Below are 18,279 nucleotides of genomic sequence, written 5' to 3' on the forward strand. Positions count from 1 at the left end.
TAAATTAGCACATAGCCTAGCACTGTTAGCATTTAACATAGGCTATGCACTGAAATAAAGCCAGTGGGATAGCTTCTCTGCTAGCTCTGTAGTTCCGCAGGGTGAATTGCTGAGAGCTTGAAGACAAGGCATAAGCAGTATCCCTCCCAGGGAGGGTGAGGCGGTCTGATTCCGTGCCATTTCCAGCAGTTAGTCTAAAGCAGTCCGATCCGGAAAGCATAACTGAGTGCTGAATACCACAGACATTTTCCAGGCCGCCATTACATAAATGGTGCAATAAGCCTTTTGTTTTCGGCCAAGTCTAATTCCAACACAAGGGCAATTAGTTGATCCTCTTTTCCGATTTGTGTCCCGAGGATGTGTGCGCATGTGTGCGCGCATGAGTGAAAGCATGCCATTGCAGATATGTGTGTGTGGACATGTGTGTGTGCGCTTGTGTAAAAAAGCGCATGTGAGCTTCCCCGTTACTATGTAAAGCGTTTTGAGTGTCTAGAAAAGCACTATATAAGTCCAATTAATTATTATTAATTATTATTAAAAACATGCCACTGCAGGTGTGTGAGTGCACGCGTTCCCAGCTGTCTGCCAATGTGAGTCTGCAGGACCTGAGATGTATTGATTGCAGAAGGAAGTGTATTCTGATGTTTCATGGCGCGTCCTGACTCAGTTGGCCTCTACAGCAACAGCAAGGGGAAGAAAGAAACCTCAGCCAGGGAAAGAAAGGAACCTCAGCCAGGGAAAGAAAGAAACCCCAGCCAGGGAAAGAAAGAAACCCCAGCCGGGGAAAGAAAGGAACCCCAGCCAGGGGAAAAAAGGAACCCCAGCCGGGGAAAGAAAGGAACCCCAGCCGGGGAAAGAAAGGAACCCCAACCAGGGAAAAAAAGGAACCCCAGCCGGGGAAAGAAAGGAACCCCAACCGGGGAAAGAAAGGAACCCCAACCGGGGAAAGAAAGGAACCCAAACCGGGGAAAGAAAGGAACCCCAGCCGTGGAAAGAAAGGAACCCCAGCCAGGGAAAAAAAGGAACACCAGCCGGGGAAAGAAAGGAACCCCAGCCAGGGAAAGAAAGGAACCCCAGCCAGGGAAAGAAAGGAACCCCAGCCAGGGAAAGAAAGAAGGAGAGAGAGAGAGAGAGAGAGAGAGAGAGGGGGGTGCGAGAGAGAGAGAGCTAGAGAGAGGGGGGGGGGCGCGAGAGAGGGGGGGAGCGCGAGAGAGAGAGAGAGAGAGAGAGAGAGAGAGAGAGAGAGAGAGAGAGAGAGAGAGAGAGAGAGAGAGAGAGAGAGATAGATAGAGAGACAGAGAGACAGAGAGACAGAGAGAGAGAGACAGAGAGAGAGACAGAGAGACAGAGAGAGAGAGAGAGAGAGAGAGAGAGAGAGAGAGAGAGAGAGAGAGAGAGAGAGAATACCACAGTCAGAGTAAAAGAAAGAGCAAAAGAGAAATAGAAATAAAAATGAAAGAGGGACAGAAAAAGAGATGGAGACACAACACCTCTCCCTCTGTCCTTCAGACTAAACACTCGCCCCGCGTCTCATTTTCTCTTAGAATAATACTGTCCGGCTTGGCCGGTGAGTGGAAAATCCAACATGTACAAAACCCAAGCCTCTCTCTTTCCCTCGCTCCTATGAAACTTACCTCGCTATGGTATCATTCCTACCGCAAAATACAGACAGATTGGATTTCCAAATGTAAAATAAATAGTCTCAGGCAAGAAGCGGGGCCAAGAATTCTCCCCTCGTTTGTGACCGTCCAATAAACTCTGATGGACAAAGAGTTCAGTCATTTGTATCGGCAGCGTGTAGGTCTATCTGTTGGGCTGTTGGGTTGCGACTGTCTCTGGCTGTTTGTGAAAGGGTGCCTACTGTACAGACCAAATACACACAGACAAAGACACACACACACACACACACACACACACAAAGGAGTCTGTTTAATACTGAGCCTTGCAGACGATCAGTGGTCAGGTCAGGAGAGGGGAATGGAAGGAGAGAAGGAACGAGGGAGGGAGGTTTTCCATCATTCTCTGGATGGGTCTGTGTGTTCCAGAGGGCAAGGTTCAGCGTGAGGCCTGATCTGTCTGTGTGTGTGTATGTGTGTGTGTGTGTGCAAAGATAATTAAACAGGGCAAACAGATGAGCCGAGTGAAGAGGGTAGAGGTCACAGGAGATGGAATAAGAATAAGGTGAAGGCCCGCCCCCACACACCACACCGCCCCAACACACCCACCACGCCCCCACACACCCACAACACACCCACACCGCCCCAACACACCCACCACGCACCCCCAACACACCCCACACCCACCCTGCCCCCACACACACACCCACCCACCCACCACGCCCCCACACACCCCAACACACCCACCACGCCCCCACACACCCCACCCCGCCCCCACACACACCCACCACCCCACCCCCACACACCCACCACCCCGCCTCCACCACACCCACCCCGCCCCAACACACCCACCACCCCGCCTCCACCACCCCACCCCACCCCAACACACCCACCCCACACACCCCACCCAGCCCCCACACCCCAACACACTCACCACCCCACCCCGCCCCCACACACCCACCACCCCGCCTCCACCACACCCACCCCGCCCCAACACACCCACCACCCCGCCTCCACCACCCCACCCCACCCCACCCCAACACACCCACCACCCCGCCTCCACCACCCCACCCCAACACACCCACCCCACACACCCCACCCCACCCCGCCCCCACACCCCAACACACTCACCACCCCACCCCGCCCCCACACACCCACCACCCCACGCCGCCCCCACGCACCCCACACCGCCCCAACACACCCCACACCGCCCCCACACACCCCACCCCCATACCCCACACCACCCCACGCCGCCCCCACACACCCCACCCCGCCCCCACACACCCCACCCCGCCCCCACAAACACCCCACCCCCATACCCCACACCACCCCCATACCCCACACCACCCCACCCCCATACCCCACCCCACCCCACCCCCATACCACCCCACACCGCCCCCACACACCCCACCCCGCCCCCACACACCCCACACACACACATGTGGAGAGAGATTGACAGGGATGGATACAAATGGTGATATGCTTTATATAAACAGATGTGCTACTGCTGAAGATAGCCTTGACAGTCATCCCTTTGATGAACAGGCAGGGAGAGGGGCTGAAGCAGGGAAGTAATGCCTTTGTACTCCCGGGGAGGCTTTATGCTGAGGAGGCGGTTACACACTCCACACATTTCCCTGTCTGCACATCTACAATTACATGAATTACAAGCCAAGGGCTTCAAGAGACCCATTGTCTGCCCTGGCGGAGTGTTGGGGGGTGTAAGTGTGTGTAAATAGCATGTGCGGATGTTTGAGTGTGTGCACATTCATGTATGTAGCTAGGTCTATGGCTATGAGTGTTTGTTTCAATGGTGATGAGTGTGTTTGACTGGAGGATGTGTGCATGCCTGCATCTATGTGTGTGTGTGTGTGTGTGTGTGTGTGTGCGCGTGCACAGGGGGCGTGAAATCAATGGGTTTCACTCAAGCCTATAGAGGAAGAGAGAGATAACCGAGGGATGAGGAAAGAGAGAAAGAGTTGTGTGCCAGAGTGGGATGGAATGGGATGAATTGGGGAGATCAATGAGTTGGAGGTGGAGGTGGGGGAAGAGGCTGCAGGAAGGATGTTAATGCCATTATAAGTCATTGTTTCCAACACTTCATTCCTGAGGTGTAAACTGATCCGGGGGCAGGGCCAGGAAAAAGCTGCCAAGGTGTGGCCGGCCGCCGAGTTTGTTTCTTTTGCTGCCCCGCGGGCTGGCTGCAGTCTAAACTGAGCCAACCTTGCTTTCTAATAAGTCTAAATTGAACTACCTTGCTCCCTTGAACCAGTCTAAATTCCAACTATTTGCTCACTAGTTTCAGTCTAAACTTTATCCTCAAAGCTCTCAGTTCAACGTCTATGTTTACATTTGGTTGAGTTGTCAACTAACCTGAAATCAACATGAATTCAACAAAAAATATCACCATGACATTGGATTTAGGTTAAAAGTTGGATGTAAAAATTACACAATTCCCTTACGTTGATGACTTTGTGCAAATCCAATCAGTTTTCCACATTTCTAACTATACATTTGGAGTCCAAGTCCTACATCTAATACTTGTTTTGGAAAATAATGGCTTCAATCTAGAATGGGTATAATGACCAAAAACTGCCCAATAAAATGCAACAAGTATTTTGTTGGGTCAGTGTATAGCATGATACATGATATGGAATAGTAGTCCAACTGTACTACTGACAATTATAGTGGATACTAGCCTATACTAGGGTTATAACTAGTTAGGCTTGGATTTCAGACAGGGATATGTGTCTTTCCATATGTTACAAAACGTAGCCCAGCTGTGGTGATTCATAGTCTCAGTTTCTAGTCGCCGGTTAAAGTTCGGAACAAGTGCTTTGTTGGATCGATAGGGCAATTAAGTCTATCTCCCATCGGATTAATCTTGTGCAAGATTAACCCAGGCAGAGAGCAGGCAGACATCGCAGTGAGTCAGTAGACTAAACAAAGCAAAGATCACAGACGTTTACTGATTGATATCTCCGCCCTGCCCTCTCCACACAAGAGACTCCACACAGGCCACACAGTTCCCGCACTGGCCAAAAGTAAACAGCCGCACATTCAATTGTTTCTGAGGAAATGTTGCTTTCGTTTTTTACCTCAGAAAAAGGAGGGTAAGCTACATTGTAGCTGGCTACATCGTGGCTCTATAAGATCTTCTATAACAATGCCTTATAGAATATACAGTAAGATGAAATTAAAGTTAATGGTGCTACAGTGTAGGGCGGCAGGTGGCTTAGTGGTTAAGAGCGTTGTGCCAGTAACCGAAAGGTCGCTGGTTCTAATCCCCGAGCCGACTAGGTGAAAAATCTGTCGATGTGCCCTTGAGCAAGGCACTTAACCCTAATTGCTCCTGTAAGTCGCTCTGGATAAGTCTGCAAAATGTAATGTACTCCAACTCTGTGTAGGCCTATCCCGTCTTGGCACCTTAGCTAGGCCCAAGGGTCTTAGCTTAGCTTGCCAGGAAGTGTGAAGTACTACACAGTGGTTAAAAGTACTACTTAAGTAGTTTTTTGGGGTATCTGTACTTAACTTCACTATTGATATTTTGGCCAACTTTTACTGTTACTTCACTACATTCCTAAAGAAAATAATGTACTTTTTACTCCATACATTTTCCCTGACACCCAAAAGTACTCGTTACATTTTGACATTAAAATGGTCCAATTCACACACTTATCAAGAGAACATCCCTGGTCATCCCTACTGGCGGACTCACTAAACACAAATGCTTTGTTTGTTCATTATGGTGTCGTCAGGTTTGATTAATATAAGGAATTTGAAATGGTTTATACTTTCACTTTTACTTTTGATACTGAAGTACCTTTTAGCAATTCCATTTACTTTTCATACTTAAGTATATTTAAAACCAAATACTTTTAGACTTTTACTCAAGTAGTATTTTACTGGGTGACTTTCACTTTTACTTGAGTCATTTTCTATTAAGGTATTTTAACTTTTACTCAAGTGACAATTAAGTACTTTTTCCACCACCGGTACTACAGTTGCAGACCCTTTGGGTGCTGGGCAGTCAACAAGAATGACGATATCTACTTCATGAGTCTTACTCAAGACTGCCACAACAACGGATGGAGTCACATTGACGGCAAGCTTTCCACGATTGAGGTGAAGCTCCAGGAGGAGGCGAAGGAGGCGAAGGAGGCGCGACCTTGAGCAGTCGTCTTTGACTCGGCAGCTTGGGACAAGTGACGGGGTGACAAAGGGAGGTGGGCGGAGCGCAGTGTCCCAGCTGATGCCCTCCACAGAAAGAATACCTCCCAGAGCCCATGGGAGCTGCCCTTTGACCTGGCTGCAGCTAAGCTCCCACGAGCCCTCTTGAATATTTCCTTGCCCCCAATGATCTTGTCCAATTTGTCGCGAAAATGCCCTGTCAAGGGAAAAAGTTATTTAAATGTCGCTTGATTGAACCATATTATGCTGTAAATGTGCAGTGATTGGTTGAAATTGCTAACCTTTTTCTTGTACTGTGGTGATGGGTCCGTTTTATGTGATAATATTGCGATGATTTGACTGTTTAATTCATTGGTTGGTGAAATTTGCAAGCCGCCTCAATCTGCGGGGAATTGTTGATTTTGCAAAAATGTGTGTGTGTGTGTGTGTGTGTGTGTGTGTGTGTGTGTGTGTGTGTGTGTGGAGAGGAGGCGGGGAGTGGCGAGCCTCCATCACCGTGGGAGACAGCCAGTTGGGGATGGAAATGAGTAGGCAGTGAGCTCATCTCCTCTAACAGCACACACACACACACACATACATAAACACACACACATAAACACACACACACACACACAAACACAAACACACACTTGCCCACGCACAATCACACACCAAATGAAGCAGAATAGGCCATTCCTATTCAAATGTTCCATTTAGTCTCAGACAGATACTTGGCTATGTAAACATTAGATGATTAGATGAGCGTTAAAAAGAACTCACTGCGAAGCATCATATCTTAAACACTTTCACCAAAGCAGAATGTAGATTTCTTTACCTTTAAATTACTGTACTACTGATGAGCTTTTGTGATAGTGCTGTATAATCATAATAATCATTATATTTACAGTCTGTATGCTGCAGTGTGTTTGTGTGGCTTCCTTCATTAGACAGCCATCTGCCCCCGTGAGAGCTGCTCTGAGGCACACTATTGGCTTACGCGAGCTGAAAGAGGTGAGAGGGCGAGAGGGGTCATCATTTTTGGGGTGAGGTCATGTGACCAAGCACCGTCACACAAAGAGGATCCCCGGGCTGACTCCGCACAAATCGCCCGCAGCCAGCCATGCCAATAAAGCACCACCTTCTCTCTCGCTCTCTCTCTTTCTCCCTTAGCAATCTGCTACCTTCTAAAACCAGCCTCTTTCCCATTACAAACCCATGCAGAATTGGACCACTAGGCCCTCAACTAGTGTCATCAATTCATACCATTTACCGACACATCCAAATCAAAATGTTTGTGCATTTTATTGCCTTTTTTCTATCACAATTAGCCTTGAATTCAGCTGAAATAGAGTATGTGATTGTTCTATCAGTATAGTATAGTCTAGTCTTACTCCCCAGAACAACCGAGTCATTCATAGTGTGTGCTTAGGGCAGGGGGATGTGTCTGTGTGCCAGTGTGTGCCAACGACAAGACAGTGCCTGTAACTGGGCCACTCCTTGACGAGAGAGAGAGAGAGCTGCATACCAGACATGCTACTACTGTTCCACCACGGCCCGCCAAACACTGCATCTATCTTTATCCACAAACACACACACACACAGACACACACACACACACACACACACACACACAGACACAGACACACACACACACACAGACACACACACACACAGACACACACACACACAGACACACACACACACACACACACACACACACAGACGTGCGAGAACGCCGGTGCCTCATTTTTAGCCTGGTGATATACTGAGATATGAGGCCATGAGTCAAAATAAACTGTATCCACTCCAAGGAGGGTGATGATTGTCGACTGTGCGAACACGGAAATAGACTGGGATGTTTACTGTACACACACAAATACTTGATGAGACTTCCCTGTCTGGCATCACACTAATATTATTATAGGGCATTCCATTCAGAACCAAGTACTGTTGGTTACCAACGAGTTTGGTTTGACTTCGTTTTTTCATGTTGGGCATATATATATGCTTTATTGCATCAATAGTAACCCTACACTAGACTTTCATTGATTGGCTGACGGCTGTAGAAGCCCTGAGGCGATTGGACGAGGCGGCGGTCGGTGGTTGGTTGGATGGAGGTTGAATGTGTAGCAAATTGCAATAGTTTGTATGGCAGAGCAATGTGTCTATGAATATTTCAAACCCCAAGTCATCCTGCAAACAGGCTATGTCATTAAATAAGCAAGGAGGCCCTTGCTGCCTACGGTAATCGGCCATCAATAATAAATAGCTTGCAACAAAATAACGGCACATTATCGTTCGCATCAAAAGTGCTGGGCTGCTGTTAAAAAACACATGACACCGAGAAGAAGTCATGGACTGGCAAACAGCTTCCGGTTACTACGAGAAACCAAAATCAGTAGCCCGGGTAAGCTGCTGGCACTACTTTCACTTTGGGGAGAGGAGGGATCCCCGTGGACATTAACATTTACAGGGACCTCCCCCTGTCTTCTCCTCTCCTCCTCCTCCTCCTCTCTCCCCTTCCATCTTTCCTTCCGAAGCGACATAGCACACCCGGGCCTGTTCAATGCTCCCCCACAGTCACGCAGGCAGTCAGGTTATAATGCACTCTCCAGCCCTCTTGGCCTCTGCCGCTCGAACACGCCCCCCCGGACATCCATTTTCCGTGTGTGTGGAGGAGGGGTGGGCAGGCAGGCAGTGAGAGCTTCTAGAAAAGAGGGAGAATACTCTAAGGACTCATGGATTCAAACTGTTGACCAACAGTAATAACACCAAATCCCTGGGAGCTTAACATGATAGTGTACTAATTATTATACTGTAACTTCCATAGGTAATGCTTCATGTGTCAGAAATACAGCTCTGTGTACTAGCCATATGAATACACAGTTGAGCAATCAAACAGAAATTGCAACAACAACAAAAAATCCATTATAAAAAATAAACAAGAGTAACCTAGATCCCTTTTAGATCTGTTGTTTTATCAAGTATTTCATAGAGAGAGAAGCCCCGTCTGTTAGATTAATTTTAAAGCTGCAATATGTAACTTTTTTGAGTGACCCGACCAAATTCGCATAGAAATGTGAGTTATATATATGTAATTCTCATTGAAAGCAAGTCTAAGGAACCCGTGTGGCTCAGTTGGTAGAGCATGGCGCTTGCAACGCCAGGGTTGTGGGTTCAATTCTCACTGGGGACCAGTACGAGAAAATGTATGAACTCACTAACTGTAAGTCGCTCTGGATAAGAGCTTCTGCTAATTGAATTAAGAAGCGGTAGATCTGTTCTATACTGAACAAAAATATAAATGCAACAATTTCAAAGATTTTACTGAGTTACAGTTCATATAAGGAAATCAGTCAATTGAAATAAATTAATTAGGCCCTAATCTATGGATTTCACATGACTGGGAATACAGATATGCATCTGCTGGTCACAGATAGCTTAAAAAAATTTTTTTTTTAAATAGCAGGGTGGATCATAGAACCAGTCAGTATCTGGTGTGAACATCATTTGCCTCATGCAGCGTGACACATCTCCTTCGCATAGAGTTGATCAAGCTGTTGATTGTGGCCTGTGGAATGTTGTCCCACTCCATTTCAATGGCTGTGCGAAGTTGCTGGATATTGGCGGAACTGGAACACACTGTTGTACACGTCAATCCAGAGCATCCCAAACATGCTCAATGGGTGACATGTCTGGTGAGTATGCAGGCCATGAAATAATTTCTGGGATATTTTATTTCAGCTCATGAAACATGGGACCAAAACTTTACATGTTGCGTTTATATTTTAGTTCGGTGTATGTGCGTTATTTCTATGCTTCCCGTTCTTAAGTTTCGTTTTGGGGTCTTTTACTTTCGGTTTGGTACACCAGCTTCAAACAGCTGAAAATACAATATTTTTGGTGATGGAAAATATATTTCACAGCAGTTTAGATGGTACAATGATTCTCTACACTATAGTTGCTTGCTTTGTCACATAAACTGAAATTAGGTGAACTACTAGTACTTTAGCAACCAGGAAATGGCGGAGCGATTTCTACATTGTGCATCTTTAAAAGGCTGTGAATTAAAATAGCTGCTGGCGGGGTGGAAATAAAAGGAATCGGCGCATTTAATCTTTTCTCCCTCGCCGTTATCGGACTCTTTTGAAGAATTTCCCAGACACCACAGTCAAGCATGTCACCTGTGATTCCCTGGTTGCCTCTCGTAATAATGCGTGTTGTGATGACGTGTTGACCGTGTTGTGATGACTTGTTGACCATGTAGTGTTGCTGTGTAGGTCTATTGTCTTAGTGGTACATGTGGCAAATAATTCACATGAGCTTAACTGCTAATTCAAATAAGAAATGTAATTGACTTGCATTTGCATACCATTCAAGCTAAAAAGCAATTACCATCCAAATTGTTAAAGGGAGGTTTTCCTCCGAATGTGGAAGCGGCATCTGTTTGTCAGTATGAAATCCATGCCTTGGGTCTCATTGAGAAAGAAAACACTTAGTATAGCGCTAAAAGCCAGAGCCATATATAACAATGTACTGTATATACTGTATATAAATTTAGAGCCATATACAGTATCTCTCGACATACACAGGACATAAAATGTACTTTTTGGTCCAACAGCCAAGTGGCAGGTAGATTTTAAAAAATCTACCAGCCACTCAGATTTTTTACCAGCCAAAATAGCTTTTTTCCCGCTAAAATTACACCAACAAAACACAACAAATGTATGAGCATGCTTTGTAATGTTTCTAAAACAATAGATGTATTACTAGTAAGAAGTAATGTGGTATAATGTTCACCTTCCCCTTTAAGGGCGGGAGGTTACCGTGGTAACATGACTCCAGTCATGTTTGTGCATGTGACGTTGAGTCTGACTAGTAGTAGCTTGTGAACAAAACAATGTAAATAGCCAAGAAACACAAGGACAAAGTCTCACTTCAGTAGACGTTAGTCTAATTTACTTGAAACTAACTTTTATGCCTGTGCACAGCACTCCTAAAAATGAATATTTCATTAAGCTTTTCACATGCGCACAGCCCCCAGCCAGGCAGTGTTGCAGCGCGAGGTGGAATAGGATTTGTAGTTCTTCTGCTTTGTGCGATTAACTTACTAGCTATGAAACAAAACGGCAGAAATACTTTGAAAACAGCTACTGCAGTATTTATTTTACTATAAATGTGATCATACTTGACTATTTCTATTCACAAATGCGAGTGAAATGCTCGCACTGTAGAGACCTGACCACCCGCCAACGTGGCTGGTGAAATATACATTTTACCCGCCAATGCCAAAATCTACCCGTATTTGGCAGGCGGCGGGTGTTAATTTTAGGCCCTGCATACAGCTCTGCTAAACTCAATAATTAAACAATCATGCGACGAGACGGTCATTGACGAGACGTTCATTGCACAACCCCCCCCCCCCCCGTGTGGTATATACGTAGATAGAACTGATATGAGGTCAGATGAGAAGACATCCCGTGTCTCTTCTAGTTGTGTAGTGGAAATGAAGGAGTGATGGAGTCTTCAGCCACCCTTGACAGGGAAGACCCGGCTGTCAATATCCCATCGATCACTAGGAACCATCAAGCAGATCTAACAAGGCAGGACTCACTGTACCCAGATGACACAGAGTAGTCACAGTCTGCCTGATAGAGATTGGGTTGGAGCCGGACTCATTTAGCTAAGCCCTAAAGTGAATTAGTAGCTTCCTTTTTCTTGGACCATGCAGGCTTCTGGAGAATATGATAATTTTCTCGGTCATGCACAGACACACACATGCACAGGAATCATTGGATGATTCCTCAGCGATCACAACAGCCCTCACGACAACACAAAGCAAAAAAGTCCTTCTTAAATCAATCCACATCATCACCACTACCTCAAAACCACCAGCCAATAGCTGTATTTTAGCTGTATAGAGTATTTTAATTCAGCTGCAGTTGCTGCATTTTCCCTACTGGAAAACCCCCAGAAAGCAGTGAAGAGGGATATTCTCTCTGTGGCCATTGATATGCATGGCTACCAGCTGTTGTGCTGTCCACATGGTGGGTAAGGCTCTCTGTCAGAAGGCCAGTGCCGGTGCCTTGCATATGAAACAGGACATGGGCCTCTATTCCCTCAGGGAGTTCACTTCCCCCCCCCCCCTTCCAACAAGCGGCCCCTTCAGCTGGAGGCCAGATATCCCAAGGTGCACTGGGACATTTTTGGTCAGTGGGAGGGAGGTTTCAGCCCCTGCGAAATGGGGTCTGGAGCCCAGCCACACTTTGGGAGCAGTACTTTTGAAAACAACGAGGCCCCCAGACCTACTTGCTAAAGCGCTTACTCTGCAGAGAGAGAGAGAGAGAGAGAGAGAGAGAGGGGGTCTGCCTGGCTTGCACTGTGCATGTTCCTTTTGAGGCTACAAACTCAGACTAGCTTTAGGGTTCAGACATTTTCAAACTAAATTGCAACTGCAGACCAAAACCATCGTTATAAAAGTCCTTCAGATGACAGATTGAAACGTAGAACACACCACTTCCGAAAAACCATTTTTGATGCACCCTCCTTCACAGCCTCTCTCTCTCTCCTTAGTTAACAAATGCCCAGGAGCGAGAAAGAAACACGGAGGGAAAATAACTCAATTTTCCTGTCCCAAAGAGAGACAAGCGCCTGGGCGGTGGAAGATTGGTTTTAACAGCGCTGTGCAGCTGTGGGTACATGTTTCATTCCTGCCCATTCAGGAGGGTTGACTTGCGTTATGGGCTTGTCTCCTCTCTCCCTCCCTCTCCCTCGCAGGGAGTGGCGGGTCTGGAATGCAACTTCTGTCGCAACTCCCCCGCTCCCAGCCTAGACTAACTACTAGTCTTGTCTGCTGGCTTCCCCAATGCGGCTTCTGTCAAAACACCAAACAGTGTCTGATAGCCCTTCCGCACCAGAGAGCAACCAACCAGCTGCTACAATACAGGGCCAGACAGGGACAACCCATTGACAGCGTTGTTCAAGTTGGAGATTTTTAGGCTCTGAGTCTGACATTTTTTTTATTTCCTTTTTTCGACTTACGCAACCAAAAGCCTGTGCTGCTGCAGGAAAACCTGGTCGCTTGTGCATAAACTCAGTCTCAACTGGAGGCTGGAAATGTACACTCTCTCTCTCCCTCCCCCAACAGATGGGGCGTGTATAAATCATACCATCTTGAGGTGAAATAAAATCTAACGAGCTACTAAATCTGCGGCCGCCATCCTTATCAAACCATCCTGATATGGAAAGCCACTGATTATATTTGCGACCCACATGGGTAACAGCCAGAACCCAGCATGGTGAACTTAAGAGACTTAGCCTACTGCTCCACACCCTACTCGTAACCTTTGAACCCATTCAATAGTTCCCTGAGTTAACTCGCTCGCTCATTCACTGTTGTTTGAACTCCCACAGTCGACACCTGCGCTCTCACGTCTCAGATTAAAACAGATAATTCACTTTTACTGCAAATTCCAATACAGCCTTTATAGTGGGAAGTAGGCTGCAATAAGAAAGGTATACTGAAAAGTCATTGTGGTGTAATTTCTCCTCTGAGGTGTGTGTGTCTGTGTGTGTAATGCACAGACTGCTGCTATCGAGCATAGGGCCCATGACCTCAGAGAAGCAAACCGTCTCTGAGGACAGGAAGTCCTTCGAGCTCACTTCCTGTGTCTGACTGTGAGACGGCTGCTAGCTACAAGCAAACTCCGGTCTATCACTTACTCACTTCTCTGAAACACATTTCAAGGTAACACCCCTGGTGAAATGCCCTGACAAAGGGAGACTTGTAGGCTACTATAGCGAGAGAAGTTTAGCAATATTATCATAATTCTGCTAATATTATATCATTAGCATTGCTTTTACCAAGCCGCTCCTTTAAAAAAAGAAATGAAAACAACAACAAAAATACTAAATAAAGAGTGGATTTAAACCAGGCTCAGGAGAGTGCTTACACCAACAATTACTAACACACAGGTGTCTTTTGAGCCCCTGTAACAATAGAAGAGTCCTTTAGGTTCCCCCAATCAAACCAAAATACAGTGCCAAGAGCAAGTGTTGACCGTGCATGGCAAGGCTCTGGCCCTCCTGAAACACTGGCAAATAGAAGGGTAAAGGCTGTGGTGGTGAATTGTGAGAGACCTGTTGGTAAACACTTCCACTTTGTTTGTATGGCCCACCGAAAAGTCTCTTAACATAATCACCCACTCTCCTTTCACCCTCCTTTCATGCCGAGAGGGGCAAAGAAGTAGGTAATTGGGGGGAAGGGAAAACGTGTGTGTGTGTGTGTGTGTGTGTGTGTGTATGTGTGTGTGTGAATGCTCTCCTTTGTTGGGATCATATTATGTCTCCACCACAATACTCCTATCCCTGCTTCATCAACTCTATTCATGTGTAACAGTTCATGCAAATGGCCATGCTTGCCTTTCATTTGTGGAGGGGGCTCTTTTATCAGTCTTAGTTGGAGGAAGAGGGGGCCCTCTGCTTGCCAGCCTGCCCACCCCAAAGCACAGACCTAATCCCCCATAGGATTTACAATCAGGGCTCTCTGTCTGCTATAGCTGCAGCTCGAGGCTATAGCCCCCAATGTAAAAGTCAGGGTTAGGCCACCGGAGGCCCCCATACTGTTCACAAAGCTCAATTACCCTCAAAAAGGCTAGCTTGGGTGGCATGCAGGAGAGGAGACACTGAGCCCCTCTCCCATGTTTGATAAGCTCCCCTCCACATCATTTAGGGGTCATCTGATAGCCGGCCACGGAAGCACTGTGGGAATCCACCAGAGAAATCATGGCTTGCAGACAGTGCTGGCTATGTAAATCGTCCAGTCTCTCCCCTCCCTCCCCTCTTCTCATTAGAATATAAGTGCTCTGAAATAATATAATTTTCAAGAAACACTGCATTTGGAGATACATTTAAAAACAAAAATGTTTTGACATTTTCCTGTTGCACAGGACTGTTCTTTATGTGATACTACTAGCCTATAGCAGGCTAACCCATCGGCTCAAACACAGACACAGAAGGGGTAGTAGCAGCCTACTGGTTATTCAGTTGACAAAGTAGACGTCTACTACAGTAATGGTCTCTCGAGGCAGACAATTGACATATCTTCGTGCCCTAATTAATCCAGGCGCGCTGACCACCCTCATGGGAGCTCCACGCCATTACGCACGGATCAACCCCTCGTTAATGACACGGCCACCTTGAAGTACCTGAGAAAACACGGGCCGACCAAGTGCCTGTTTCTCAAACACAGCCTAGTCAGCCACAATACACAGCAAAGTGCGGAATGAGCGAGCGCAGCCCACACCGCAAGACCTGGGGGGAGGGTGATGCGTGCAACTGCGTGCAGGACAGAGGGGAGTTTTAGCTATACACATACGAACAGTGTTTTCGCGACTTTAGAAATGATTACATTATTTCCTCGACCCTATACATCACATGGGTTTCGATAGTTGTTGTAACACTATTATAGTGCCATTTGTTGGTAAATGGGATTGTACTTACAGTAAGGCCAATATAATTGAGCAGTTGACACCCGCAGAAGTGTTTCACAGGCACATAATGGTTGTTTTGCCACCAGAGCCGTTTAGCTGTTATTCGTGGACAATTAGTAACAGTATGTGAAGAGTAACCCAATCTTGGAAGGACTCGCCTCCAGTCTAAACTAGACCATGGCTGGGACAAATCATTGCGCCAATAGTCTATACTGTTCTCGAGATACAAATCTTTGACTCTTAGTCCGAGATAACAGTGCATTTGCAAGAACACAACACAACAAAACACAAGTAAGATAAAGGAGCAAAAAACGTTCAATGCAGTGTACATTTTTTGTTACAGCAGTGTAACAACATTCGTATAATGTAGCAACACTTGCAACACTGTGTAACTAACGAGTTCAACTCACCCTGGATGCTTTCCTCTTATATTTGTTGGCGAAGTCAAATTTCTCTTTAATGTCGTCCAAATGCTGCTCTAGGCGCGCCCTCTCCTCCTTCCCCGTGTAATCCTGGCCCAAGAGGATGTATGCCCTCCAGTTGGCGGAGTCGAAGCCCCAGTGGCAAGTCCTGTTTTCCAACGATTTGTGACTGTGCACCACGAATTTATGGGTCGGGTACATGAGTCTGCAGTCAATGCACTGGATGCAGGCTGCGTTGGGGCTGGTGTACAGCTCCGGGACGAAGAGACCCTTGCACTTTCCAAAACACTCGTGGTATATTTTGAGGCTTTTCTCCGTGAACTCCAGCTCCAGTGAGCCCGTGAACTCTTTCTTGCAGTGCGGCGGGTAGGTGCCCCCGTAAATCAGGGCATTGCACAGGCGCTCCGCATCCGTTTTGGTGATGAGTCCGCAGGAAGGCGCAGAGAAGGGGAGAATCCCCATGACTTTGAGGATCTCCAGCTGTTCCGCCGTGCACCTGGAGCAGTAGATGTGGAGGTCGTCGCACACCGAGTTGATCTGTTGAAGGGAGAAATCCCGCAGTACGGTGTTGAGGATCTGCGGCAAGCACAGCCGTTTCTCGCCGCCGACCACGAAACAGGAGACAGTCTCGGTCTCCAGGACCGTCTCGCACCTCTCCGTGGAGCGGTCGGAGGGGATGAAGAGGGGTCCCGGCATCACTGTCCGCGGCTGCATGGGAAGATGCAGCACGGGCTCGGGCTCTTTCCCATCCTTCTTGAACAGGAGGTCATGTGGCCATCGAGCAGAAAACGCCGCCGGTCCGCCGAGGGAGCTCATAGAACTCAAATGAAACTGCTTGAGAGTTTGTTGCAGTCCTGGGTGAGGTTGGAAGCTTTGTCGAGTTACAGTCTCCATGTTTTCACTAAGACTTTGAAAGCGAGAGTTCCTTTCAACTGGGGAAAACTAAAACAATTGAAAGCCACGATTGGTTCCGGTTCCTTGTAAATCCAAGGTCTCCGAGAATTAGCCAAGTGCAGAAAGCGCTTCATCAAACATCCACAAAAAAGTCCCGGGCAATGAGTTTCCAATTCCGTTGACTAGCCTACTAAGCGAATGGTGACACAGGCGAGTCTTCCCCTGCAGTACACTCCTGACTGTCCATATCTAAAACGCGTCCCTCTAAAACTCCTACAAAAAAGGAATAATGCTTTCGAAGATCCAGAAAAAGTATCGACCGATAAAGCAAAGCCTTCTCTCTCTATGTATCAGGTATAAAACACAGTAAAAACCCGTTTGGAACCTCCTTTAAACTGTGGAATACTGCAGTATAGCCCGACGCATACACTCCGTCTGCCCCCGCTGTTCGCTATGCCTGTGTACTGGAGATGGCTAGTCTGTGAGCTGGGTTGCGCTTGCTCACTCACTCGCCCCTCTCTCTCTCCCTCGCAGCCCCCCTATCTCAGTGTTTGTGTGTGTCTGGCTCAGTCATTGAATCCCAGCCAAAAATGTGACTGACTCCGCAGGCTGGCTCTTCCAGGAACAAGTCGTCACTCCCCCACTTCTCCTAGCAGCCTTGTAAAGTCGGAAAAAACATAAGGCTTAAGCGTGAATCACTTGGTTCACAGCTAAGAACCGCTGTAACCCACTGATGTGTAATAAGAACGCTGTAACCGAAAGAGGATGGGTGGTGTTTGCAACAGACAGTCAAATTTTGACTTTGAGGGGAAATGCAAATTGTACGACTGACTGCGGTTTATTTATTGAGGTTTATTTTTCCAGGCTGGCTTAAACTGTTAATGGCGGAAACTAGGGAAAATTTGATATCAGGGTCACATATTATTATTTAAAAAAAAAAATTCATTTTAGCAGACGCTCTTATCTGGAGCGACTTACAGTTAGTGAGTGCATTCATTTTCATACTGGCCCCCCGTGGGAAGCGAACCCACAACCCTGGCGTTGCAAGCGCCATGCTCTACCAACTGAGCTACAGGGGACTACATTTTTTGAAGGCATAGCAACATAGGACTAATAATAATAATACATTAATAATGTATAATAATTACAATAATAATAATAAAAATAATATTTTTTTTTATATATATATACTTATTATTATTATGTGGATGCACCATTCCAATTCCATTCATTTTACACATAGGCCCACCTATTTTAGGTATTTGCATAAAGTGACACCTGTAGTTGTGCCAATTAATTGCACAAGCATAGCTATACTTTACGAGCTCCCCTACAGTAGTAGCACAGTCTATGAAATGAAACAATTATGTTTGAGTCACTTTCCTCCTGGGTTTTGAGTATGAATTATAATGTGCAACATCGAGGGCATGGATGAATATGCACACTTCAAACTTATGAACAGTTGAGCAGTGTAGTGGGTGTTACACTAGGATAATGTGGAGTCCAGCTAATCATTCCTGTTGTCCTGAAAATAATTGGAAAAAGTGAACAAATTGCAAACTGGACTTGCACTGTGCATTTAAAATGTACATTGTTACTAGCGTGTAATTCACTTTAGCAATTTGGCTATTTATCCCGTGAATGTAATTGAATAAATAATACAGCCTAATACATTTGTGGAGTATA

The 18,279-nt window shown here is 46.5% G+C and overlaps 1 protein-coding gene across 1 annotated transcript; it reads right to left on the bottom strand.

Annotated features, from left to right (window-relative positions):
• Positions 1-12,825: 12,825 nt before the first annotated feature.
• Positions 12,826-17,071, bottom strand: LOC311126468 (ski oncogene-like). Its single transcript, XM_084200475.1, has one exon. It carries the CDS (start codon positions 16,591-16,593, stop codon positions 15,679-15,681), a length of 915 nt encoding a protein of 304 aa, XP_084056601.1. The 5' UTR covers positions 16,594-17,071; the 3' UTR covers positions 12,826-15,678.
• Positions 17,072-18,279: the final 1,208 nt, after the last annotated feature.

Source organism: Coregonus lavaretus (assembly GCF_964263955.1).
Source record: "Coregonus lavaretus genome assembly, contig: HAP1_SCAFFOLD_1453, whole genome shotgun sequence".
Classification (NCBI taxonomy): domain Eukaryota; kingdom Metazoa; phylum Chordata; class Actinopteri; order Salmoniformes; family Salmonidae; genus Coregonus; species Coregonus lavaretus.

Coding starts and splice junctions, on each gene's coding strand:
- LOC311126468 (XM_084200475.1), bottom strand. CDS start 16,593: ATGGAGACTGTAACTCGACAAAGCTTCCAACCTCACCCAGGACTGCAA.